Source organism: Zootermopsis nevadensis, unplaced genomic scaffold (assembly GCF_977971745.1).
Source record: "Zootermopsis nevadensis isolate Lab colony 2312 unplaced genomic scaffold, Znev_1.0 Znev_ptg000028l, whole genome shotgun sequence".
Classification (NCBI taxonomy): Eukaryota; Metazoa; Arthropoda; class Insecta; order Blattodea; family Termopsidae; genus Zootermopsis; species Zootermopsis nevadensis.
Genome location: NW_028259160.1, coordinates 8,692,872 through 8,720,814, shown reverse-complemented (window position 1 = coordinate 8,720,814; position 27,943 = coordinate 8,692,872). Strand labels below are relative to the sequence as shown.

Genomic DNA, 27,943 nt, shown 5'->3' with positions numbered 1-27,943 from the left:
AGCACCGTGTTCTCAGGCCATCCCCTGTGTTTCTTCCAATGGGTGAGGGAGACCCATTTTCTCATTCATATTCAAACAACAGATAAAAGTCACAGGTTTGTATATTCTATGTTAACTTTTAAGTAGGAAACGGGAAGATACAATATTCTAAAAGGAATGTTAGCAAGCTTATCCGAATTAAATTTTTCTGATTTCTTTGTGGATAAAATTTGTGCAGGTCCCTGTAGTTCCGAATCATTTTAACCCTGCCACATTTTCGAAGGATGTCTTGGCAGTCCCTTGGTTTAAACGGCGCCTTGCGTAAAGCTTGTGGGCGGTAGGATACAGCGGAAGTTCCAGCTGGCTGTACATCTGCCAGTCTGGTGTCGGTGTCTCGGGTTGACGGTGGCGTGCGTTGTTGCTACTGAAGCTGATTATAAGCTGTATACGTCGGTTTCACGGATGAAACGTCTTGCTTTGCGGTTTGTGTGGGGTAAGATAGAAGCCATTTACCTCCGTTACTTCTCAGAGTACTTGCAGACTTCAGATAAAACACAAGCTGGAACTATTTTTTAATTATTCCTGTTGCAGCTTACTAAGGAGTGGCAGATGGTGGTAACGTTATTACTTCTTGATTCATTTAACGACGATTTATTTTCTGCTTGGATAAGTGGTGACAAATGACTGTGATTATACGTCATGAATGTAGAAAATTGTAGTCCTGGTCAATTTTAAGATACGGCTACTTTCGCAGTATTATCCAGGAGAGCGTGAGGAAAACTACGAAACTTCTGCCAGTGATGTCGGTCTCAGGGGCAGAGATCAAACTCGGAATATTCTGAATGTGCTTCAAGTGACAGTGCTACGTATCTATCTTTTTTTAAGAAAGTCTTGGTTGGTTGTTTGGTTAGTAATCAGTGGCTATTAAAGGATTTTGGGCCTTACGGGACAATGTTTATGAATGTGAGTATAAAAAAGTTGCCATGGTAATACTGGTAAGGGATTTTGGGCCTCATGGGAAACATTTTTAGCCATATGTTTACTAATTTTGATTTTCCGTCATTCTTGACTGGAAATGTTAAATTAGAAATCTGCTCATTGGAAGTCATTTAAATTCCGATAGGTCACGATTCAGTGTATTTTTAAGCCTGCCTGTTCATGTATGACCTTCAGGCTGCTGTTCTGATTCGTCAACAACAGTTCAGAGACCACTCGGGGAACCTAGATTGGGGGGATGATATTAAAATGGATCTTAAATGCTCAGGGAGTAAGACCATTGATTGGATTGATTTGGCTCAGAAAAGGGATCAATGGCGGACCCATGTAAACACGGCAACAGACCCTCGGATTCCGTCAAAGGTGGGGAATTTCTTGACAGTAACGTAGCTTCCAACGGGCTGGACGAGCTCTGTTTGAAGTTTGAAGGTTCCTTGCGATGGTGCGTTATAATACATAAAATTGTTCTTTGGCCTTTGTCCAACGTCTTAAATTATAATATAATAAAAGAACGTTTTGGAAACTGGATTATGATTTCATCGTCAGATAAAAAGGGCAAGAAAGGGGATAGAAAGCCTATATCTTGGGCCCCCTGGTTTAGCTAGCCTCAGGTCTGTATGTCCAGGTCAAATTAGAATTGTGAATGTGTTTGAGGAAATACCAGAAATCCGTCTAAACTAGATTGTCCTAAGCAAGAAGTAATTATTACTGAGATATAATGTGACGTATAGTAATCTAACCTAACCTGACCTAACACCGACTAGTCTTTATTAAGGGATCTATTAAAGACTCAAATATTGCTAAGAACAACACTAGCCGCTATTAGGTTGGGTTAGTTACGTAACGTCACTTTTCAGTAATAATTACTTCTTCCATATAATTTTGCCTAGGACAAACTAGTATAGACAGATTTCGTGTATATCCGGCAACAAATACAAACAATAATTATAATTCTCGCTGAATTTATACCAGTCACTTGAGGATTATGTGCTAAATAAACAGCTTTAGGGTGATAATTAAATGTTAACTAGTAACACAACTGATCTGTTAGAGTTATTGCATTTATTTAACATCTGCAACCTATGTTATTAGGCTATCCAATTAAAAAACACGCATTATGGTGGAGAGAGACTGTGAACCTCTCTGAGCACAGAAGTAAAACACGAGGCTGAATCAAGTCTTGAATAATAAATACCTCCATCCACTTTTCAATATAAATAAAGGATTTTTTATTATTGTTATCCCATCTATTCACCACTTTATAGGGTATGTACTTCCATGTACCCGAGACAGACCTTGTCCCTAGTGCAGCAGCTATTTCCGGAATACATATTGTTTTTAACACGTGCTACATGTATTATATAATTTTATAGTTAGAGATGACTACATATTTTACGACATTAAACTAATTTCCAGCAAAGCAACGCACAGCAACACCAGTTCCTAGGATGTGACCTTGAGCACGGTCACAAAATACTGATAAGATTAAAGCAGTTCCCCAAGTGCCGGCCCTATGGCAACCTTTCACCGCACATAACAGATTAACATAATGCTAGTGATGCTCTGTTAACAATTTGTAAGTCGACATCCTGACGGAAATTTTACGCCCTTAGTTTCTAGTAAATTGTAACGTTTCTGAGCCGGTGGTCCGTGAATGCTATCCCATTCCGATCCCTTTTTTATTATGTACAAGGAAACATTTACCTAACCCAATACCTAATAATGTTAACGTTAACGTTAACATAGGACCCAACAGTAAAGGTAAAACAGATCCATCATGGATTGGGCAGCTTATGTTATGTTATCAATAGATAAACAATCCTGTATTAAGGATTACTTTGTCTTGTGCAATGTTGGTCTATCTTTAGAAAGTGTATCGTCTTGATAAACGGGTGTGCTTCATATTATCTCTTCGACAAGTTCGTTCTTTTCGTAATTACAATGATATAATTACCACCTGAATTAAAACGATCTCCGACTTATGTAAACCCTTAGAAACCAAAGCTCATTTGAATATATGATGTGAAGCTTTCACGTCGGATGTCATTAATAAACTCTTCTCGTACCAGTTGGTTAAACTCTGCCGACGTTTCGAGGGTCATCTCTGTCCTCATTTTCAAGGCTAGTCACATCTGTGTGCTCGCACCGACCCACAAAAACCTGCCCAAGGCTTGTGCACGGATCTGATCGCTAGCCAATGGGTGGCTAAGTACTTCAGAATTGCACCTTACCTCAACGAAATACACACTTCTCCATTGCAAAGTTCAAGTGGTTAGTGCTGTTTAAAGAAATAATCATAGTAACTGAAGAGAACAACAGACAATACAAAACAAACAGCAGAAAAGAGAAGTAAAAGGTTCAGTAGTTAAGAGTAAGCTTAAGTAGGTACAGAGTCCTTCTTCAGAAGCTGATAGTACGCCAAAAAATTTCCTGCCTTTTATTATGGAACCAAATGTTCATTACTGTGTCCACAAGAGCCCGATAATGGAGAATTAAATTGTACTCTGGGGAGCTTATACCACAGCAAGTGAAATGACTAACAGAACACAGTGCGGGGGATCCACAGGGAGGCAGGAATACCAACAGAGGAGTCAAAGGGAAATGAGGAATGGGCAGAAAATATAAATACAATACTGTAGATATTGTATGTGTCTTTTTATCTTGCCGAGGCAAGAAACCCAAACAAATAATTCTGAAAAACGAAGGGGGATAAAGTGTAGAAGACTTATAACCACATCACCGAGGCGGTGAGCAATGGAAGACGCTATAATAAAATTTAGTGCAACATGTCGGAGATTCAGCACAGAACACCACAAACACAGTGGCATGCAAAATGTAACAGACTATCAATGGTTACTCGTATCTTTAGTAAATAAGCTATTTCTAGCGCTACAAAGTTCATACGAGGTGCGATCGGAAAGTTTCAAGACTGTGTCAATAGCGGGCGAACCGGTTGTAGTACGAGCTTCTGCCTTTAGGGGGTGCGGCCTACATTCATAGTGAATCAGTGTGCCAGCCGGCATCATCGAATTAGCATTTGTTTCTTAGTTACGGGCGTTTTGGTAGTGCATTATACCGACCCTCCTGCGATTTCGAAATGGCGGATTTTCATGAACAAATCAAATTTTGCCAAAGACTCTCCAAAACGGCTACGGAAACCTATGAAATGCTAAAGCAAGCATTTGGGGAGTCCGCAATGGGTCGTGCACAAACTTTGTGTGGCATTCACGTTTTAAAAATGGCCGAACCTCTGTCGATGATGACGAGCGTTCTGGACGACCATCTTCGAGCACAACGCCCGAAAATGTCACGAAGATTCGGCAGGCCATTCACGAAGATCGACGTCGTACCATCAACGACTTGTGCGACATTGTTGGGATAGGCTATGGGACCTGTCAGCTGATTCTAAAGGAAGAACTCCACATGCGACAACGCGCCAGTGCACACCGCCCTCAAAGTTCGGCAGTTTTTGGCCTCAAACACCATGGCCGTCATCCCGCACCCTCCTTATTCGCCGGATTTAGCTCCGTGTGACTTCTTCCTCTTCCCAAAGATGAAAATTCAGCTAAAGGGAAGGAGATTTGAGACGATAGAAGAGATTCAGGCAGAATCGCAGATGGTGCTTGACAGGCTGACAAAGAAAGATTTCCAGGGATGCTTCCAGGCTTGGCAACAACGCTGGGATCGTTGTGTTCACTCCCAGGGGAACTACTTCGAGGGTGATGGATGAATTTAATACCTGAGATAAGTGTACGGGTTTTTATAGGCGCAGTCTTGAAACTTTCCGATCGCACCTCGTATAATGACTACCTCTATTCCCACTGACGAACAAACAGATCGAAAGCATACAGTCTCAGAAGCGTAGAAAACGTTAATTCTTAAATACCAATTAATGGATAATGTCCAAAAGAGTTGTGTTGCACAGATTCAATCGCTGTCATGTCCATAGAAAATTTAATGGTTTTAAATTAAATCACTGTAACAGACTTTAGAAAAAATTACTAGCCTAAGGACAACTGCAGAATACAATTCAGACACGATATCATATCACCTGTTGAGTGTATAAAGTCCAGGATTAAACAAAAAAACTTATTGGAGCTTATCTTGTAAGAAAAATTGAAACACTAATATCGTAGAATGTTATGAGTCGGTAGCACTCAGCACACGTTCGTTGATGCCCTCTTCTGCTGGTGTTAATAAACCGTGTTTAGAACAGTTGGTTATCGGATTCTCCTGATTCTCTAATTGTGAAATGAGGTAAGTGTTATGTTCAGCAGCGTGTCATAATTCGTAATGAAATTTTCTGACTCGTTCAGATCAACAACAGCGAACTCTTTTTTAAGTTTCGGGATACATTTAAGTTGGAAACGCTAAACAACTTCTAAACTAAGTTTATGATTTACATACACACAACGATATACTCGCAGGACGGCATCCAAAAGTAAAGGAAAAGCCAGAACTAAATATCTTCTTGCTTACTCCTTACAGCAGACTCCTTTCTGAAACGTTGTTAAGAAATTATATGCTTTCTATGCAACCCGAAAATATTTTTCCGTGTTTATAAGAACCCACCAGTGGATGAATTCAGTCCAATACCCTGTTATACTAATTTTTATGATTCATTTTGATGTCCTCCCACACTCCTAGGTCTATCTTACAAATAAATAAGCAGGCCCATCGGTATGAAATGTGTAGACCAACAATTCGTATCTCTACGCTTAAATTAGTTCTGGGTGGTGTCCCTATAAAATTTATTATAACACGTAACACAAAATATGTATCTCAACAAAATACATGACTTTTCACACATTTTTTATTTTACATACATTTATTGAAACGCAAGAAGTGATATTTGTGGCACTGTGTGACATACTAATGTGTGAAATTCGTTTTAACAGTTTTAAATGCAGACGCCCTAATGACAGAGCTCACTCTATTGCACAAAATGGGCACAGGGGCGAGGCATGCGGACACACGGACGGACGGACGCACTCTCATCTCTAAGATAGCCTCGCTTTTATGTATTTAAATGCAGGGAGTCTACTGAGCATTTCGGTTTGAAGTTTGTAACTGGGACTAATTGCTAAGTTACACTGTTGAATTTATGCGAAAAATTCGTACATTCTTTATTATATCACATAATGTGTACAGTAAGATGTCTTCATGCCTATGAACAAGGCTTTAACATTACGATGGCGTGCGCTGTCCTGAAGCGAGTCGTTCCTCCAAGCTGGCGATCTATTCGCATCCCAACACGAGCCCAATAGGTACAGAGGTGGATCACACCTGTCCCCGTATCTCTTGCGTCTTAATTGAAGATACTACTTGAGAAGATTAATGAAAAATGTGGAAAGAAGCGACCGTGACTTATTTTAAGCGTTTTCACAGAGGAACTATGAAAAATGGTGAAAACGTGGGTCAGGATAGACACTTCTTGGATAATGATTCATACCCGGGAACTCCTGGTGTGCTAACTGCGACATCGCGAAGTTCGTATCGTGCCTTGTCGTTTCTTTTTCAAGTAGCCGTTTTCCTTTAAGTATTCTCATCAAAATTTATTATCTTTCGCGCCGTTCATCGCCTTGACCTGCAGCGGTGTGTGTGTGTGTTTCAGGAAGACCAAGATAATGAAGCCACCGGAGTGGTACGACGTGATCCGGTACCACATTGTACCGCCGGTTTTCATGGTGGTTTTCACGGGAGCCGTGCAGTACTTAGCCCTCGTCGGACAAGGAGAGATCAACATAACGTGGCGCCTGGCAGCCTCCAAAGCGTTGGGCAACAGCTTCTCTTGGGGATGTGTAGCACTCTTCTCGTTGTGGGCTATCCTCTGGCTGCAGCTTCCTGCAGGTCAGGTCCACGGGCCTCCCACACTCTTCGGCTACAGACCTCCATATCAGGTACAGTGCAAGGGACGATAACACCGGGTCTAGTTCAGGCTGGTTGATCAACGCCGCGACTGAATAGGGAATTGTCCAATCCCTGTTTAAGTAATGTAAATACGTAAATCCAGCACAAAGCATATTAACTGTGGACGTTGTGATAAACACGTATTAGCGGCCAGAGCTGGAGGCATTCTCAAACAAGTGAAAGCGGTCCGAGAAGGTGGCAGCATTGCGTTCCAGATGAAACAGTCGTTGGTTCATAGGCAAAGTAAATTCTGATTAGTGACATCCGACGTACGGAACTCGTCAGGCTGTCAACACGCGTTCACGAACAATTCGTATTTTGAGCGGTGTTCATGGTTGTATTTTGAACCGTATACCCTACGGCAGAGGTTCCCAAACTTTTATACCTTGCGCCCCCCTTAAAACATTTCATAATTTTCACGCCCCCTTCCAGAACAAGTGCAAGCAAACAGATTTGACATAAAATTTAGCTGTGAGTATACAGCACTGTAAGACAACTAAACTGCCTCAACCAAGCAAAGGGTCAATAAAATGTTTCTCCATATTTCGTTAAAAAAAGGTTTTTATACAAACAACACGCCCCCCAGGGGGGGGCACACTTTGAGAACCTCTGCCCTACGGCAAGACTAAACATTAATGACAACTTACAAAGCATTCTTAAACAAACAGAAGACAGATTATGGTCCATGACGCTAGGTGTTCCGGACAAAACTGCCTACTTTCCTGCCGTATAGACTTCCCGTCCAACAGATCTTAGGCAGTTAATGCTGATTATCCACTTCAGAGTAGACGACACCATGTAATCAATTACCATGGCATATGCCAGTTTTGGAGGTGTCTAAGGGTGGAGGAAGGTGAATCTGGTGGGGTTATACCCTCAATATGGAGACAGCAGGTTCCTATAAACCGCTGCTAACCACATACATGACTACATGGTGATGTAACTCAGAAGGCCGCAATGTAAATTTTTTCTCACCAAATTGAAAATCCCAAATTTATAGCATGATAATATAGGCCTATTTTTCTTACAGAATAAGAATAATGGGTTGCTGTATTGTTGATTTTCTCACTTTGTTTAGAAATATTGAATGTTGTACTACTGACACTGTTTTTTGTTCAGGATAATGGAGTGCTGTACTACTGGGCAAGTTTGGTGGGGTTCTTCACCATGCAGGCGATGTGGCCTGACCTTTCTAGTGCCATCTTCAGCAATATGCCCGAGCTACTGGGCACACTGAACTTGGTTGCTCTCACATTGTGCACCCTGCTATTGCTTAAGGGGAAGCTGAAACCTGAGCATCGTGATGACAGATACCCCACACGACCAGTGCTGTACGAGTTCTATACCGGACTGGAGCGTCACCCCCACATACTCGGGATGGATGTGAAGCAGCTCACCAACTGCCGCATTGGCATGATGGCCTGGCAACTGCTTATCCTTGCTTTCTATCTTGCTGGTGTGCAGCGTCACGGCTTCAGTGCCGCAACTCTAGTCAACCTCCTGCTACAGGTGGGAGCAGACTGTCAGGGAAATGAGTGAGATAAACTGCAAGTGCCTTCTGGATTGTCGGGTTTTTGGAGCATCTTCGGAACGCTTCAGAATATGTTTGCAAATTCATGTTATTCTCCCAGGTTTTTCTTAAATCAGGCCACTGAAAAATTAAGTTGCTTATTTACATGTTATGACAGTCATATCAGAAAACTTGCATTAATGTGACCATGTATCACACCCATACAGAATTATATTTTTCTATGTTTCAATTTTCATATTTTTTGGTGGCAAGCAAGATTCTGAGTAGCACGGCATCTAGCATTTCTCAAATTTAGTCTGATCTTAAAACTCTTCATAAATGTTATTTTGATTTGTTATAATCACACCACACTCTTCTCACTGTGCACCATTCCATGCAATATAACCTAAGTTGCTGAGAAAGAATTGTTAACTAAACAAAAATATTTCAGCAGTTGGTACAGCATAGTAAAATAATAACTAAGCCATCCTGATGTTCATGTAGATGTAACCTCAATCTTGCGAAATGTGTTATGCAGTCAGTGTATGTGGCCAAATTCTTCTGGTGGGAGGCAGGTTACTTCAGCACGCTGGATATCATCCTGGACAGAGCCGGGTACTATATCTGTTGGGGTTGTTTGGTGTGGGTGCCCTGCCTGTATACATTCTCTTCCTACTACTTGGTGGCACATCCACCCATCATCTCCACCACAACAGCCCTACTGATTGCGATTCTTGGCCTCTTCACGATCCTCCTCAACTATCGCGTCGATTACGAGAAACAGCTGTTCCGAAGAGCCCCAGATGGCAAATGTAATCTGTGGGGAAAGCCAGCCCGCTTCATAGAGGCACAGTACAAAGACAGTAGTGGTAATGTCCGTACCTCCAAGCTTCTCTTGTCAGGTAAGTAAATATTTTTTGTTTGGTAATCTCAGAGGCACAGCATAGCAGCAGAAATGTCCACACAAAGAATAAAAGAGAATCATTAGAAAACTGACGGTGTCAGAACGTATCAGAACAATATAACAGGCCATCATTCAACGAAACATAGATTAAGTTCCATATGACTCCCTCTACTAAAGAATATGAACACTGGAAATGTAACATAAGTAAAGTCACCCTGGTGGTCTAGTCTAGCCTTGCATTCGAGAGGCCCAGGTTTGATTCAAACCGTTGCCATTAATAACACATGACAACCAATTTACTGAAGACGGGAGTAGAGCCAGGTCCGAAAATGTCGTGTATCAAATTTTCATCAGACAATGGACAGTGTCTAACATAAGGATTGTGTGATATATGTGCAGACTTTTTAAGAACTAAACATTATGTTTTACAGGTTTCTGGGGTTCTGCACGGCACTTAAACTATACATTTGAACTTCTGGCTTCACTTGCATGGTGTCTACCAGGATTTGGACTTGGAGTGTGGCCATTCCTCTATTTCAACTTTCTGGCATGTCTCCTTGTCCATCGGACATTCCGGGATGAGGAGAAGTGTGCTGTGAAGTATGGTCATAACTGGGGAAGATACTGCCAGAAAGTTCCATTCAGACTCATTCCTCATGTCTTTTGAATGTTATTCTACAGTAAATATTGCTTGAATTCTTGGAACATTTCCCCAGAAGATAATGTGTAATTACAGAAGAGTTTCACATAGACCAACTCTTAAGCGGCCCATCCACGTACGAGACTGGCTCGCGAGTCCGGCTCGGCTCGGGTTCCATTGAACCAAACTCGTTTGTGGGTGGGGTGTCACGAGCCGAGTCTGCTATGCGTGTGTGGTGAAATAATCCGAGCCAGACTCGCAAGTCAGACTCGTACGTGGATGGGCCGTTTTAGCCTAACAAAGATGAATGACCTCTTTTTCAAATGACATATTAGAAGGACTCTGCTCCATGCAGTGAATTTCGGCAGAATTTATCAACGTTTTAAAGTAAATTTCTTTGTTCAGAAGTATTCACATATAAACGATCTATATTAATTTCTTTAATATCATCTACATATTGTGTAATATAGGCTCTAGTGAATTAAACAGTATAACACAAAAAACTCTACATATGAATATGAGGAAAGTAACTTTGTACAACTGATGTATATTGCTTTCTTGTATAGAAATGAAAAACTGGAAAGTCTGTGGCATCAGGGCGATAAATCGCCCTGATGACGGAGGCAGTATGACCTCTGAAACAGACTACACAGAGCAACAACCCAGAAGACAGAAATCTTCAAAGATGTTATGATGATGATACCTGTGAAAATTATAATGAACACACAATCTAGCACAAAGCACATATCAGAAATATTGTGTTATGGTGCAGTCGAATAGAATTCTTATACTGAGCTATGTAGTTTTTCTTCACATACAGTAACTTGTCCATTTGAATGCCAAAATATACGTTGCCATACATTTTGATAATCCAACATTAAACTCATAAGTCAGTGTCATATAGTCTATATTCCCCCAAAAGTATGAACAGGCATAATTAATCTCTTCAGGTTTGATTCACTATTTTTCCTTACTTTGTGACATAAAAGATACAATCATCTTTAAAAAGAATAGATGCGTGTTTCTTGGTTAATTTTGGTTTTTCACAACTATATCAGTCATACAGAGCAACCTCAACAAAAAATAGGAAACTTTTATATAAATACTGATTTTCTAATGTGTATATAAAACAGAATTGTGTGTGTTTTCTCAGTTTTCGCCTCTTTTGTTTATGATTATGCTTGTGCATGAGATTCGTCACTTACAACAATTACGATAACTAATAAATTGTATCTAACTCAATCAGAAAATAATACGCATTATTAAGAAGCAGAAGACCCACAATCAAATCAGTTTTGAAAGCGTGGGCCTTGTGCCGCTAGGTCGCTGGGACCGTGGGTTCGAATCCCATTCAAGCCATGGATGTTCTTCTGTGTTGTGCTGTGTTGGCCTTGCAACGGGCCGATCCCTCGTCCAAGGAGTCCTACCGAATGTATATAGAACAAAACCAACGAAAAGTTGGGACCCGCAGTGCTCAGGCACTTTGAAGAACGGGTCGTCCAAATATCGAAGTAAGGTACACATGGCATATACTTTGCTCAAATGTTCTTATTCACTTATTTAGGATACATGGGTTTTTGTTTATGTATGAAATCAAAAGGAGTTTGCAGTGAACTAATTTAAAGCCATAAACTGGTATGGGAAAATACAAAATAAAGTTGATATGAAAGTTGTTGAAAAGGCAAATTAATTGGAAGTAATACATCAAGATGCTATATTTGTTTCTATTACTGACATTTAATTCTTGTGATGGAATCAAACTGCCATTTCATTTTAAATGAGTCATTAAGGTCCAAAATGATGAAATGACTATTAAGAATGAAACTGAACTGCATTTATTTCTGCCTTCGAATGCTGTAATTAATCATTCGACAAACATGAACGCACAATTTAATCTCAATTTCAATACTCATCATGATGGTTTATATATACATATTCCTTCCATCATAAGTTTTTATTTATTTTATGAACCTCAAGTTACTTTTAATCCATACCACAGTAGTTAAAGTAAATCTCTATTTTTGTAAACAGAATATGACAGTACAGTTTGATTCATGTTCAAATGTTCAATACTTTAAGACTGGAAATGCCATTTATTGTATATATCACTACTTCTGTGTTTGAACATTCAATGACACCAATAGGCGTAAGTAAATTAAATATGACATGGTTTTGTTGATGGAAATGTTGTTTCCATCATAGGAAAGATATAAATTATTCATAGATGGTCTCGATTAATTACAATTTTGTGACCCTCCTACCATTCATTAAAACTGAGTCTGTAGAATGTCCATTTTAATGATGAAATGTATTTTAGAGAATAAAAGAATTTAAATGTTACAAATAATAATAAAATATAGGTGTCAATGAATAAATGTAATTAAAATTAGTCGTATTCTGCCACTTGCAATCTGAATTTTTGAAAAGTTTGGATAGTAAGAGGGATTCATAGACCACATTTTCAAGTCAGGTTTGAAAGCTAAAATTTAATTTTCTGGGAACAATGAATCTTTGTAAGAGATTTGTAAGATTTTTAATGCATATATATCAAACGACTGACGTGTATTTTGCTGTGTCACTAAATAAAGGTTTGTTCTGATAAGAATTTTTAATTGACCATTGATTGGGATTAGCCCCATAACAGACCAAAAGAACAGCTTCATTCTGCATGAAGACAGAAGCAGATCCACCTGGTGGTATTAGCTAAAGATATATTATCTTGCGTTATTATATGTAACTAACATAACAAAAGGTATCCTAACTCAAGGCTACACGTTTTTACTAACGCACAACACTGCTACAATAATATTTTCAATGCTGGCAATATCACAGGTGTAGAAGAAAAGTCACATATTTCTTTTTAACGTCCAGGAGGTAATACAAAAAATCGGTCAACATTTTAATATAATTTATATTTTTCTGTGCAGATTTGAAACTTAAGCTCCAGTCCATAGTGAGAATACAGAATAGGAAGCTGGGCAGAATACTCGAATACCTGGTCCTTGGAGAGGGCAAGTAACAGGAGGATGCAGAAAATTAAACAGGAGCTTCATAACACTGAACACTGATGCATATGTCAGGTGTTGGCGCCATGCAGACTCGTTGTTAGATGCCAACGTTTCGGAGAAACATACTATCTCCATCATCCGGGCTTAAGTCCTGACTACACGGTGCCAAAACCCAGAAGATCAGCACCATCGCATTCGTTGTTTGTTACACAACGACTTCAGCAGTAGCCTATTTGCAGTATCACTATGACAGCGATAAATAAGAGAATGGCGACCACTGCGGCTGCTATTTATACGTCTGCAGTGCACTGCCGGATGTTAAAGAACAAACATCCAAAGCAAACGACCTGACATACACACTGCAAGTAGAATCAGGAGGATTTACAGACGTTAAATTACGACCTCAATGATTACACGTACAGGCCGGATGTGACGTCCCAAGTGTCCGAAAGCTACAAACCAGAAGCCGAAATCTCTCTCACACACCGTCAAACAAATCTATTCGAGAATTAATCTGCTCCTCTAACTCATTAGACGTGGAAAGAAAACTGTTTCATGACGATTTATTGACGAAGTCCAAACGAAACACGTCGTATAGCGTTAACTTTGTGTTGCATTTTAACTACCACTGACTATCGTCAATGAATGGCAGGACAAAAGCCTTGTTTTTTGTAAAAAAAATTGTCATTTGTCCTCATCATGCCAAATGAACGTTTTTATACCGAAATATTATTAAATCTAATAAGTTAGTTCATTACAGCCATAAAATATGTATTGTTATGTTAAAATGTGTGGCAAAAATATCTCCGTAAATAAACATTATATTTGGACTCCAATATCTTTTCAGAAGACAAATGTGCAGAGGTGTGTGGGATCCACAGCAGGTTAAGACGTGGTAACGTAAAAATAAATCCCTGCGATACCGGGAATAGAATCCGCTTCTTTCAGTATATAGCGACTTATATAAACACACACTTAAGAGTTATCTATTAAAAATGTTAAAATTATAAATAAATCAAAGTGGATACTGTTATTTTCGAAAGTAATTCATTCATAGACTGTCACAAAAAAGGACTTGTAGCAAGTTGTAAGCTGTATTACTTACAAAATTTGCTAATGTTGATCGGTCGGGCCAAATTAAATGAAGAACCTGGTAAATTTTAAATGACTTTCTAATTAATTTCCTTCTAGTAGTCCTCGGTTCTAGTTGAGAGATTTAATGGTTTACCTCCCTCTAGGGAAATGGTTGAAAGAACTTTAAAATAAGCAACGACCACTTCTTTACACAATCATAACATCATTCAGGCATAGTCATCCCAGATGAAAAGGTGTTTTAATTAAGTAAAAAACTAACAAGACATTTTAAAAGACGCAATTACAAATATACATTTAATTTATTAAATGTTTGAACTGGGATCGTCCCACTCACCTTCAGACAGCGGTGCCTTCCGTGAAAGTCTTCTTTTCTCTTGCGTGACCAGTTTTATTGACGTCTGCTAGAGTTCCGAAATAAATGAAAACCTCCAGTTTATACTGCAACCAGATCAGGTACCATCTCGCATGCAATGACGTAGTCATCATCCAAAAATAGCATCTCCTGCAAAGCGGGTAACGAAACTTTCTCAGATTCAATTACAATCACTCCTCAGTGCCCAACGTGAAACAATGCTGAAAGTATCCACATGGTGTGTGGGTGTCTGAAAGAATGCTACCCAACGCTATTAACCACAGAGGTGGTTGGTAACACTGGCAGTGTAGTGTCATCTGCCATTCGCAATATATTTAAAGTGTATTCAGTCGGGGAATTAGTTCAGTTGATTTCTTTTCTTCAGAACGAAAAAAAAAATTGGAAAACAGAAACTTACGTTGTAGCCGTACTCAGTACAGTGTTTTGGTTATGGATGGACGAATGGGGTTTAATTCCCGGCAGGGACAGAGATTTGTTTCTTCGCCACAGCTTCCAAACCGGCTTTGAGGCTTATTCAATGGATACTGAGGGCATTTTCCCAGGATGTAGAGCGGCAGAAACTGACAATTCACTTTCCATCTAGTACCGACATTAAGAATGTGTGAAGTTGTCTCCACTCCCCCATGCGTCTCAATGCCATGTTGCGTGATCGTAATTAACTCAAAGTATTGAAAACAGTCGGTAAAACGATAATCTTCAAGCTGGTAAAGAACTTTATTGCCTTTTTTGATGCCCGAAGTTTTATTACCGTATTCAGAAGACCTTGCCACTGATTTCTGTGCCAAGTCAGATATATTGAATCCGATCCTAAAACATCATTCTGTAGGGCCCACCTTCATACCACTTAAATTGTCTGTACACTCAATTGCCTCGATATTTACAGGTTCAGTAACTTAAGTGGATGTACATGAATATTCAAACACAAAATACCGGCGTTCTCACAAAGGGGCGCCATGCTTCTCGTCAACTTTACCCTTTGAGGCCGAAGCTCGTCTAAATAATTAAGACTGCAGTTCGTATCGCAAAGGAAACACGTCCCCTTTAAAAAGACCAACTTCTTAATTCTGTTTAAGGAAATAATCGCTCTTCACACTGAGAATTATAGGTAATCCGTGAATACTAACTAGTATTATAGCTTGTGATACATGTATTTACCACTGGGCTTTAAAGGGTTAATCTGTTTCATTGATCTATTTAGCGACACTTTACAAATGACCGCGTTATGAGAACTGTGAAAAACCACCTAGTTTCTGGACAAACACTTGGACTCGTATCTCCTGAATTTGAGGCCGAAGGACATTGATTAACTTAATCATTTATAGAATGTGCAAAAGTGAAATTTCAAGTAACATTTTCGGGAATACTTTCTGCAATTTGCGCCAAGTAAGCTGAGCTTCTTTATGCTGATATTGTTTGTATATTAGAGATTCAGGTTGTTTCGGGGGCGGTCTACTTGGAAAGTAAGGAGCAGGGCGTGATCTACAGCTCCTGTAGTTACCAAAAACCCACGGAAAATCCAATAATGTTACCTGACACGGCGTCACTATACCTTCCTGCTGCATTTAATTATATCCTAATGGATGTAACAGCGTTCTTATTGGAGCTGCTAACTGCCGTAACCCAACTACCTACCTGTCATACAAGTTGCTATGCAACTGACAGACAAAGCCTTCCACGACTGTATTTAACCTCAATGCCGTAAGTTATTAATACTTGCTAAGTAACTGTTCTTTGAAAAAGATTACATTAAAATAAACTGCTGAATTAATAAAACTTCTCTAATGAACCTTGCCTAATTCTTGTAACTACATGCGAATTAATACTTATTATATATTAAATAATTGTTAATAATAACATTAAACATCAAAGGCGTATGAATGTGAAATGTATTAATCAGTTTATATCTACTATAAAAATTTCTGATTAGTCGTTTTCGTCAACCAATTTGTCGTCAAAAAACGACGTCGTCAACAAATATTTGTTTACTCGGCATTGTTGTGGAATACAACAATGCCGAGTACAATATAACAATGCCGAGTAAACAAATATAACGGTTCACAACAACTACCAAGCCAGTCGCATTTTCACTGCTCCAGAAGAGAGCACATCGCATTCTTGGATATTGACTGACAGTTGGCCTGAAACATCAGAAAAGTGAAAGAAGACGTTATCAAGTATTTGAAGTACCAACTCCAACAACTCCAAGAAGGTAAACTGATACTCATTCGATATATTACGATTACGAAAACTATTATGAGAACTGACTTTATGATCGATTTTAAGACGAAGATTTGCAAGGGTGGGGCTGGACGTAAAACGTTGACTGAATAAGAACTGTTGGCGTTTTAAACACTTGACCAACCCCCCCCCCCCTTCGGGGGGGGTTGGTCAAATGTTTTAACCCCCATTCGGGAGGGTAGTTTAGTTTCTTACTCAAGGGTTAAAACACTTGAATGAGACACTAAAGATTTTAAAACGCAACCAACCTCCCCTTCGGGGGGGTTGGTCAAGTGTTTTAATCCCCATTCGGGGGGGGATAGTTTAGTTTCTTACTCAAGGGTTAAAACACTTGAATGAGACACTAATCTAACCACCCCCGAAGGGGGGGTTTGTTTAGTGTCTTCTCAAGATTTTAAAACGCAACCAACCCCTCATTCGGAGGGGTTGGTTGGTTGGTTGCGTTTTAAAAACTTGACCAACCCCCCGAAAGGAGCGCTCTGCTCTAGTAAATAGAAAATAATTTTGTTTGCGAAGTAACGGTTCTACAAAAACTTTAGCTATAAAAGAAAGGCATTTGTTATAATAATTTCTAATGGGCGAAGTTAACAAAACAATAAACATTGCCTCGCGGGACAACAACACTAATGTCACCAGACTGTGACGTGAGGCAACTTCTCGTGAAAGTGTTCATCTCTGCACGTTACAGAAACCCATTCATAAGCACTCGGTCCAGCAGGAGGTTGAGATGATTGTCGGGAAAGCGGTTACAAAACACCGAAGGTTAACCCTTAGAACAGGATGACCTGACCTCACATCGTGAACAGATCCAGGGAACCAACAGTGTGTCTCATTCAGGGCAGCCACGATCGATTGGCGTCGGCGCACACACGGCCGTCTGGAGAGGTGGGTACGAGGTATGGATTTTCCAGCACCTCACCGCGCCGCGCCCCTTCCAACACTGCATCGTATCCAGTGTGATAGTAGCAAGTGTCAAAGCCTCATCACACCATCAGACAGCAAGGTGTTGCCCCGACCCGTCTCAATAACCCAAGGTAAGTGCCAGTTATGTGGTATTTAAGCAGCCTCGGTGTTCCTGGCCTGCCCCAAACGCATAAACATCCCAGCAATGGACAGTTAAAAACAAAAACATGAAATTAAACTATGTGCTTATGTTTAAAATGTATTAGTTGTATCACAACATATTTTGATCTACAGTTATGAACACCCCAAATATCTGTAGGCTGTGGTGTGAATATTTCAGTATTCAGGCACAAAATGTTCAGTTTCAAAACAGAAATTGCAGGTTAGTTCTTCATTCATGCATGCTGTAAACAATGAACAGCGAGATATCTATGATTATGGTTCGGTGTTTGTATTTCTGAAAATGATACGCTGTTTGTGAACTAGTTTATAGAATGTCCTTTATTTGTCTCTGTGTATAGTGTCGAGTACGTGTATGGCATGACATGGAAATTCAGTAGAACATTTGTAGAAGCACCAAATTCAATTCCCCGTTTGTCGTCAGAGTCTACATAACGTTCCATTCAGATGCTGTGGTATGAACATGTAGATATGTCAGATATAATTAAGCTGTGCTGTCTGTACACCGACTCGATGTTATTTCACGCCTTTCTTTGGAACCTGGTACCCTGCGCTTCCTATACCTGGAGCTCTGCCCCCTCCGGTGGGCTTTCTATCATATGCCTAGCCTATCAGGGCTTTGGAAACACATATTCGAGTAGTTTGGGTTGGACCTCCACTGTTGCCCGCAGGTTTTGTCCCCTCTAGCTGTCTCTCTGTGGTGCTTTGCCCTCAGCGGCATTGGCCCCTCGGCCTTGCCTTCACTGTTTTGGACACCCTCGAGCCTCTACCATCTAACGTTAGATCATCCAGACCTCAGGAGGATCCAGAATGCTACCGAAGGGTTTTGCCACTTACAAGATTAGATCGCTTTCAGGGATGAAGGACCCTTCGTGGCACCTTCAAATAATGCTACCAACACCTATTCTGAAATTAGGATTATTTAACCTCTGGGGTTTACCACCTACGCCATTTCCCAAGATAACTGTTTCATTGGGGACTGTTCCTCGGTGATTGCTGCTCCAGGGGCTTTGCCCCACGGACCACCCGTCCCTTGCCTTGGCCACCAGGTCTTGATACCCCTGAATTTGCACCGGTTGCAACATTAGTGAAATAATGATCTAAGGCCATTGTTGGAAAAAACAGCGAAATAATGGTACTGTGTTGGATTAGTACAACAGTGGCCTAAGTGATGTGTCGCGAAGAACACGTTTGCATAGCTGTGTATTCGAAGGAGTATAGCTTTCTAACCTTGTGTTCAATGAGCAAAAAGGCAACTTAGTTGGGATGTGACGAGTGTTAAGACCAACCGCCATTCCTGTAACCCCCAATTTTCAGTATGCCCTTAATTTTGTCAACAGCAGTTGATGGCAAATCCTTCAGGAATAACAATTTCCAAAGGCCAGATAGTCACTAGTAAATAAATGCTAATGATCAGATTCTACTTGAAACACCAAACATAATTATATAATTGCCGTACTGAATTGTGCATCACAGGAATATCATTTTAGGATTCATCATTTGTGCCTCAAGCGAAATTCCGTGTTCCAGAGGTCGAAAACTTTGTACCTCATCACTGCAATCTGATCACAGATTCTGAGTATGAAAAAATATATAAATCGAGCAGTCGCAGCCTATTTTATTGTACTACATCAGCATTTGTTTGGACAAAGTGGGGAAAACTACAAAAAGCTCATGTAGAATAGTGCGAAACTCAGATACCCACCGAAAACATATATAAACCGTTACCATTACACGCAAACACACTTGATGAACATCCACAGCCCTACAACTAAGTAACTACGTACCCGAAGGTTCATCACCGAATTAACCAAAGCCGTCCTTGGCCAACAAAATACAGCCTCCTGTTGCCCTACAACACGTAACAAAAATACCGAGTTTCAAGATCCTTAACTAAGACATTAATTGACGTCAGCTGAACTTTTCTTATTACGTCATTCTCATTTTCAGGCCTGTGTTTTGCGGGAAATATAACGTCTGCCTCGTGCTATATTTCGCCGTAAATGTTCGGCAAAACTTTAAGCACAATTACTAAGCGTGTTATCTAAACAAGCAGATGCAGGCGTAAATAGGATGTGTGCAGTGAATACAACGGGAACTTTGTCTCAGTATCAGCGTTTATTATAGGGCGGTACCAAGATGCACACTCAAATAAAAAAGTGTTTAATATAAGTTATGTTTAAACCGTTTAGAAATAATCACAGGAGAATCTGAATAAAGGTAGATGTTTAAATCCCATTACTAGAATGCAGGGCAGACTCATGATGTAGAAAGCTGATAATCATGCGAAAATGTGAGAATGTTCAATTACAGAGAACGACAATAATAAATGAAAATTCTATTAAGTGTGTCAGGAGCAAATTCAATTAGGGGAATAATTGCTACGGTTCAGTTCACAGTCTTTTGTCTTTATGTCTGCTGCTTAATAGCGTAAGGATTAAAAGACACAAAACTCAGTTGCTTTGTGCAGATGTGAAAATTGGTTTCTCGTCCTAATAACGTATTTAATAATAACAGAAAGGATTTTATATACAATTTAATGCAGTACGTAAAAATTAAAAAAAACACCAACGTGTAGTAATAGCGGTCTATTGTCGTGAACTCGAAGTTTTAGCAACAATTTATTTTAAACACAACAAATAATGTGCCATTGTTGTATTTACTCATTTATTTTTACACGTTCTAATTTTTATAACAGATTTTCTAAATTCATTTTGAATTTTCTTCTAAACCAGATAGACCCTAGTTAGTCTGCAATCTGGTTAAACCGACACCGGATAATCGGAAATTCTACTGTAGTTTGAAGACAACTAAGCGACTATTGTCTTAAAAAGTATATTTTGCCTTATGTTCATTATTACTAACAAGTCAGTGAGCACAAAGGAACGAACCACGTATCAATTTAAGCTCCAATTAATATCCATTATGATAACAGAAAGTTAACCAGGCAGAATAAGCTATTAAGCTACACTTCTAAGTTCAGACAACAATATTTAGTACTACTTACCTTGCACGTTGCTCCTCCCATTTGCATCTGGATCGAAGCTGTCAATATTTTGGTCTCTACTCAAGTTGTTCACTTTAAAACGTTAATCGCAAATATTATTAAATCGATTCAGTCACAAAATAAACACACACTGCATATTTTAAACGCGTTATTGCAACACCTGTCCACTGATTCTGTGACAGAATTCTTTAAAATTTTGAAGTTTGTCTTCACAGCATAAAAGGTCGTCGGATTACACAAACATTTTTAAATTGTCCAATAATATTAACAGAAACCCATTTCACGCACAGAATTCCATCACTCACATAAATAACACACGAATTTAAAATTCCGTATGAAGTATATTTAGCTTGTAGCCTCCTGTCTGGTTTTTTATTTTACATTTTAGAGCTCATTTCCTGCTTAACTAAAGAGAAAATAGAGGCTTGTGAGATCAACGTGCTTCGTGTACGTGTGTATGTGTTCCTCTTCTCAACGTTTGGACAAACTGGCCAATTTTTACTGCATTTAACATTTAGACAAATTGCATGTGGACCAATCCGCCGTGTACCTACAATCAGCAATAACATTGCGGACGCACAAATGTGTCACGTAGGAGTAACACTCGATAAATAATATGCAACAGATTTGGGGGAAAAAAACTCCTTTGAGGTTATGTTTTAGTAGAATGTAAAATAAAATAACTGCATTACAAAATTTTCGTTCAGATTTCAACCTGACAGCAATAACTAATTGACAAAGAGAGTTAAAAATGTAGAATATTCCTCATGAACGTAGATATATAAACTTTACTACAAGTTTCTTATAAACTATTATTTAAAGTATACAATTAAAAAAACTAATATTAATGCGAATCTTTAAGGTAACACCTGACAAATTTGACGCAGTTTAATCAGAATATAGAACTTTCTTAAGTTACAAGAAAGGAATTTAAAAACTTTTCACGTTAGAGACTGGATGGTCTCTTGTAAATACGGTAACCAACTTTCGGGTTCTATAAAAGACTGATAATTTCTTAACAGCTGAGCATGCTATAAGATTCTCAAGAAGAACACTGCCCCAAAGAACTAGGTTTGATGATAATGATAATAATATTAGGGGTAGTCGGTAACAATAAAGAGCTCTCTCACTCAGCAGGATTCGAACCTATTACCGACAACTTACAAGCCCAGCAAGCTAATTCCATGAGCTGTATTACATTTTATCGCTGGATTGTAAATTTACATTACCTAAACATAATGTTAACATCAAAGAGTGTGGAGGTTTCTTCTTTATGAGTTCTGCCCAAAATTCCTGTTAAGCCCTATCATTAGATTTACTTTTTTGTAATGAGAAGTGCATAGCAGATATTATTAGATGCTTCCGGCAATTTTAGAACGAAACATTACTTGTCCAATTATATTAAGTTTCAGTTCTTGAAGGGCACATTCAAGTAATAAATATAAGTAATAAATCGATTTATTAACTGTAAACTTATTCTTGGTTTGTTTAGAGATATACATAAGATTTTTTACGTAATGTTTATTAAACAATTAAAATATTAATATGATTCAAAACTTTTATAATTACACACAATTTTACACCATCATTCGTCTTTCTTCAATGTTCCAACATTTAAAACGTCCACAGTATGAATATAAATATGGCCCTGGAACTAGATGACCACATTCGTCTATGTCTTTTATTTTTGTTGAAGTCAGTTTATTTCCCAGTTAAGGGACTTTATTGAGGAACATAATAATTTAACTTCCGCCAGCGCATCATTTCTCGGATTATGATTGCAGTAACGTATTAAAACTGTCAATTCTCGTTAGACACAACAGAAAAGGCTCCACGAACTCCCCATTTTAACGCACACCAGAAGCAGCAGGAGCAGGTGGACAGAGCGCGACTCTGATGCGAGCTACTTGCAGCTCGTTAGCCCGGCCTTGTGGTTCAGGCTTTTAGCAAAGCGTTCTGCCACATTGGTTAGTGTGTTTGGCGCCATAAATCAGTTTATGCGTTTTATTTTGTGATGATTATGTATAATTATAAAAACAAATATGTGTGTGTGTACACAGGAAAATCTACGTGGGGCCACGGTAACAACATGACCATTTGAAATGTTCACAACATTTTCATTATAAGCCTCTCTGCCTATATACTTTATTCGCATCAAGAATTCTCCCGTTAGATTACGTTTACTTTAAACTATGTTATACACCACCGGTGTTCGAGAAAATGTAGTAAGATTCTGAGCTATTTTACGTAGCATAAGAAAACGAATTACGATTAGAGCAACTCATCAACTAAAATAATTCCGGCTTTTCCGAACGCGTTTAATAGTGACACATGCAAATAAATATTTACTTATCAAACAGAACAGGAAACTTACGATATTGCATTCCTCCCTTAAAATACACGCAATATTAAATAGGACCAACACACAGTAGGCTACATGCTGACTCCCTCCAGACGAAGAACTAACCGAAGGGCTGTCAAGGTCAAGGTAATATGTCTCCTCTCCGATAGATGTCACTCCTACCAATCGCAATTTGTTATTTCCAAGCGCGTCACAGAGATACACCAATCGATTACGTCTTCTTGAATCTGTTCATAGGCGGTGCAGTTCTGTTGTAGTAAATGAAACAACAAAAACAGATTGCTCGGAAATCAAGTTTAAAAATAAACTGTGCACTCGTATCCGTGTTGTAAAGAACGATGCGAAAACTGCATCAGAATTAAATGAATGAAAACGTTAAATGTGGGGTGTGTTCTCGTGGTTTTTCTCAGACCACTGAGACAAATTTCTAAACAGTAACTGGATAACGACATTGATTGCATTAATCTGTGCGATTAAATTTTCGCGTGACAGAAAGGAATCCTATTTGACTTAAAGGAACTATTATTTTCATTCACCAGATTCAGGAGATGTGGATAATATAAGCCTGATAAGTTACATCATGCGGTTACAAGCGTCCTCCAAAAATGTGTGTTGGCAGGAAGCGGATATACACGTCAGGTTATATCTAAAAAGTTATTTGTTAGAATGGCATCATGATTCTGAATAAATCCTGAAAATACATTCTTGCATATACGTTTGAAGGACGAACACAAATTAATGCATACCCTGGCCGAAAATTGGAAGCGAACCATCGTGTGCCCAATACCAAACCAAATTTCGAAAGTTAAACTTCTCTTCAAATTTTCGGAGATACATTATACAGCACATATGTTTATTGACGCACTGTATAATTATGTCTTTACTTTATGGTGTCAATGACTGATATCTCTAATCCGTTTTTGGAGCAAAACAATATAATATTATTACTACACGTTTCCAGCTTCACAGCTGCACCAAAACACTCTTCTGCCATATCGAAAAACTAGACAAAACGAATCAGAAAGCTCAATGCACTGCCGTTACATATGTGGGCTCAATAAAATCTTAATATTAGTTCACACCTCATTTGACAGTACAATAAAAACTCTTAGAGGCTACAAAGAACTTTATCGTCTTACGGTTTTATCAGTTATTATGGAGACTCAATTTTATACGTATCTTACGTTTCTGAATTAAATTGTTCCCCCTTTTACTCTCAGTGTCAATAACAATACTGAATGCCGTATTTCTATGAAGTTCCTGTGTATTTATTTCTTCACAGGTACTGAATTCTTGACCTTTCACAACTTTGTACATAGTCTGAAACATGTTTGAAGTTGTATCATCGTAACTAGCTGAAATAAAGCTTAGATCGTGTATAAGCATGATTTAGATTAAATAGTTCAAAACACCGTCATTGTAACGCGATAATAAATTGGTCCTCAAAACTACAATAATTGTTATTAATAGCCCTTAATCAAAATCTCACAAGCCCACACATATAAAAGACCCTGAACTTGTTTATTTCATTACAGTTACAATTTTCACCAGTTTCAGAGTATAATTGCTTTTATTTAGACAATATATTACACTGATAAGACGCTTTTGTGGATACTTTCTTACGCCATGGAGCCGAGTCCTTCCTCAGAAACCAGCAGTCGCTCAGTCACTTTTGTGGATACAATACTCAGTCTCACATTTCTTTATTGCAAATCCAAAAAATATCTGCCGTAACACAGACCTCTTGTTCTATTGAACTAGAGGTCACTTCTCACACTCCTGTCTGCAGAAATTGTCGAAACTGTGTCCCCTCTGGCCATAACAACTCAAAACACATATTTGAGCTAGCACAACCCCCCTGTCGAAGACGATTGGTAGTTGCTAAATGCCGAAAAATATTAACCACACTTTGTCATGGAAACAACAGACGAATAAGTTTCTGGAACCATCGTAAAACTCTAAAACTGGAATAATAGTTATAATTCTGAAGTTGTCATCAGCGTGAATCTAAATAGTAAGTTTTGAGAAGCGAGTGAAATTAATAAAAAGTAAACTGTAAGATTTGTATTTTACGACATGAAAGTGACAGTATTTTTAATCTGCAACTCAAAATCTATCAGTTCAATGTAATCTACACATTAAATTCTTCTGATGTCAATAACGAGTATATGCAAAAAAGTGCTCCCCAACTAGATTCGAGCCAAGAAAGTTTGTTTCGTAAAGAAAACTAAGCTTGTCACTAGAGGCCTATCGTATCGAGTTCATGTTACATAAACGTACACATACCGGTAAATCATATTACCGGTATAACTTTTTATATGGAACTGTAAAGGCACTCAAAAAAGTGCTGGTTAGCGGCCTACTGAAACTGAACTTGTAACAAAAGAAAATTAAAGAGGCCTTTGTGTATGTTGGGAATTTTGCGGTGCACAGAGAAGTTGACGTTTCCGGTGCGTGGGGTTGACAAGCGACATTTCCGGTATGTAGCGCTGAACTGTGGCTCCGGGTGGGGTGGGGAAACAGTACTTAATGGTGGGAAATAAAAGGTATTCTCCAAGTTCCTGTTCACGAAGACACACTGACATAAACTTGTTCGTTCATTCACAAATTATTTAATGACAATTTATCATTTAGCGTTCAATCATGTGACTGCACAGTAAATTGAAAGGGAAGGCCTGTTGCAAGGAACTATTTTTCGAGTGACTCAGTAAAACCATGTTAAACCTAAGTTAGAATAGTTCACCCCTATACTCGAATCGCCCTAATGATGGAGGCTGTAAGTGCCTCTGAAACGTCGGTAAACCACTACTAGATTACTTTGCGCAACATCCCAGAAGACAGTTGTCTTCGTTCTTGCAGCCGTGAGAACCTCAAATCTCACTCTGCACTGTGCAATTTAAAGCCTCACTTAAAGCTTCCAGTGCCAAGCATTCGTATTTCTGAGTAAAATCGACGGTGGCGAAACTGTACCCTAATTCAATCTACAGATTTTTTAGTAATTATCTTATCCGTTTTGCGATGACAGGCGTCGCGACACTCGACGTCGATGTTCAATTGTCTTATCTTGTGCTTTCACTAAGCTCATGTACGCTAAATGTGGACAATCGGTGTTGGTTTGTGTATATCCCGTCCCATGGCGTCTCCTCTTCGCCTGATTTGGAACTGAAGTCGGCGTTGCGACATTAGGTGTGACAGTGGTGTTTCGCTTTGAAGTGCTTCGTTTTCGCACTGGGACTCTGTGGTCGTCGCCACAACGCTAACAGATCCCACGTCTGCGACAGTCCCTTGACGACAGGCGTAATGATTGAATTAATTAGTACGAGATGCACACAGCTGAGTAACGTTCATTGGTCACGGAATCTAGCTGCGGACCGAAGAGCCAGGGATCGATCGCTGGCATCAGAAGCATTTTATTTTACTTGAGCGCGGAGGCACTCTTGTCAACAGTTCAGTCAGGATTCTACCGAGATGTAACCACGGCCGTAGGTGTACTTTAATTATTTATGGAGATTCCGGACTAAGCAGCACTATTTTGGGCCCCAGGCCAACATTTTATAACTAATCATGATTTAATCACATTTTTTACATTAACGTTAAAGGCAATTTTCGTTCTGGTTGGAGGATCACATGAACTATCATTAATTTTTATGTTGCTGGGTTCACATTCATTCGATCACATTCAGCCGCGCAGTCAAAGAAACCAAAAATTTTCGCCATTACAAAGATCAGTTTGTTCACGCTGTTTAAGGTAATAAGCACTATTTATACTGAGAAATATACAAAACCCATAAATACAGTCTGTGGGGAAAATGAAGGTGTTGTAGCATGTATAAAGCATGTGGTAAGAATACTCGTAGGTACCACTGAACTTTAAAGGGTTTTAATTTCGATACTGTCCAGCTCACATGAATTACGGGGTTACGAGAAGTCGATATTTGTTGTGGCTGAGGGGTCCGTAACTTTAAGGTGCCGCACAGCGAGTCAGATACGAGACAGGCTTCCTGTGGCATGAGCTCTGGTGGTGCAATGCGACAAAGGCAGCGCCAGATGAGATTCGAACCATCGAACTACTGTCAGTAAAACTCAAGAAATATTTTTGAGTCAAACCGCTCCCATACATTTTAACACATGTTCTCCAAATGTGTTCTTTGCGATTTTAAATATCTCTTTGGTCTTTTTCGTTTTATTGTAGATGCAATTCTAGTTGAAGTACCTACGCGTTTCTCTCCCAGATTTTTATTTTATTAAAATAATTAAATTGCTCATTTCATACGTCGCACAAATTTTGCTTGCAAATTTCCCATACAATATAAGCGAAAAGTTTACCTTTTCTTAACATACTAACTAACACATGCATATTAATGCACTGTAAGAAAGAAACAACGAATTATTTTTTACTTGACGTTAAATTCCTGTTATCAGACATCGTTTTTAGTATTTACTGCTGCAGAGACAAGAATAAAAACAAAAACAATGATTCAAATGCTTTGGTTTAGCGAGTAGGACTTGGAAATATTTCCCAACGAGGAGTGCAAAACCACAGAAAAGCAAAGTTGGAAACTGTGTAGTCTGAACTGAGATTTTCACTCTTCTTTGTCACGAATTATGCCTTACGGCCCCTAGTACACTATGTTACAACAATTTATAAGTAAATGAGAAGCATTTATTATTTCTGCCCTTCAGTATTTGTTGATGTGCCGCCACTGAATAGCATGAGTGCACTTTAACAGTTGAATATATTAGCTGTATACATGGCTACATGCAACTTGTGAAGGACGAAACATACAAATTCATTAGGCCTAATTAGTGCGAGTTGAACGTGTTTAATACAGTGAAAA

The 27,943-nt window shown here is 39.0% G+C and overlaps 2 protein-coding genes and 1 long non-coding RNA gene across 16 annotated transcripts in view; 2 read left to right on the top strand and 1 right to left on the bottom strand.

Annotated features, from left to right (window-relative positions):
- The window catches only part of LOC110832338 (uncharacterized), a 136,384-nt gene that overhangs the window by 74,811 nt on the left and 33,630 nt on the right, over positions 1-27,943 (bottom strand). For 3 of the 12 annotated variants that reach the window (XR_015537489.1, XR_015537490.1, XR_015537491.1), the window contains exons 1-3: positions 23,118-23,577; positions 20,744-21,293; positions 14,377-14,544 (exon numbers count right to left, since the gene is read on the bottom strand). The exons of 1 other annotated variant lie outside the window; for it this stretch is intronic. This is a non-coding gene — a long non-coding RNA (uncharacterized LOC110832338). Of the gene's footprint in view, positions 1-6,821; positions 6,958-14,376; positions 14,545-15,944; positions 16,036-20,743; positions 21,294-23,117; positions 23,578-27,943 lie in introns of those variants that run through there. 8 more of the 12 variants (XR_015537486.1, XR_015537492.1, XR_002543891.1 and 5 more) reach the window with 7 other exon arrangements.
- Positions 342-12,544, top strand: LOC110832336 (uncharacterized). Of its 3 annotated transcripts, XM_022069245.2 has the most exons (6): positions 342-472; positions 571-942; positions 6,590-6,875; positions 8,005-8,394; positions 8,934-9,297; positions 9,731-12,544. In XM_022069245.2, coding segments are annotated over exons 2-6 (1,278 nt in total). In that variant the 5' UTR covers positions 342-472; positions 571-940; the 3' UTR covers positions 9,967-12,544. The 3 variants fall into 3 exon arrangements, with proteins under 3 accessions (XP_021924937.1, XP_087213633.1, XP_087213632.1); XM_087357507.1 differs by lacking the exon at positions 342-472 and having other exon boundaries at positions 479-942; XM_087357506.1 differs by lacking the exons at positions 342-472; positions 571-942 and adding an exon at positions 5,118-5,232.
- Positions 17,563-27,943, top strand: part of FucTA (glycoprotein 3-alpha-L-fucosyltransferase A) — a 62,525-nt gene continuing 52,144 nt past the window's right edge. The window contains exon 1 of the mRNA XM_022069242.2: positions 17,563-17,687. The gene's annotated coding sequence lies outside the window, so the exon portion shown is untranslated. The remainder of the gene's footprint in view (positions 17,688-27,943) is intronic.

Bases quoted from the DNA above. Each gene is read 5' to 3' on its own strand.
- LOC110832336 (XM_087357506.1), top strand. The intron at 6,876-8,004 runs GTACAGTGCAAG...TTTTTTGTTCAG, and splicing joins GCTACAGACCTCCATATCAG to GATAATGGAGTGCTGTACTA. The intron at 8,395-8,933 runs GTGGGAGCAGAC...TGTGTTATGCAG, and splicing joins TAGTCAACCTCCTGCTACAG to TCAGTGTATGTGGCCAAATT.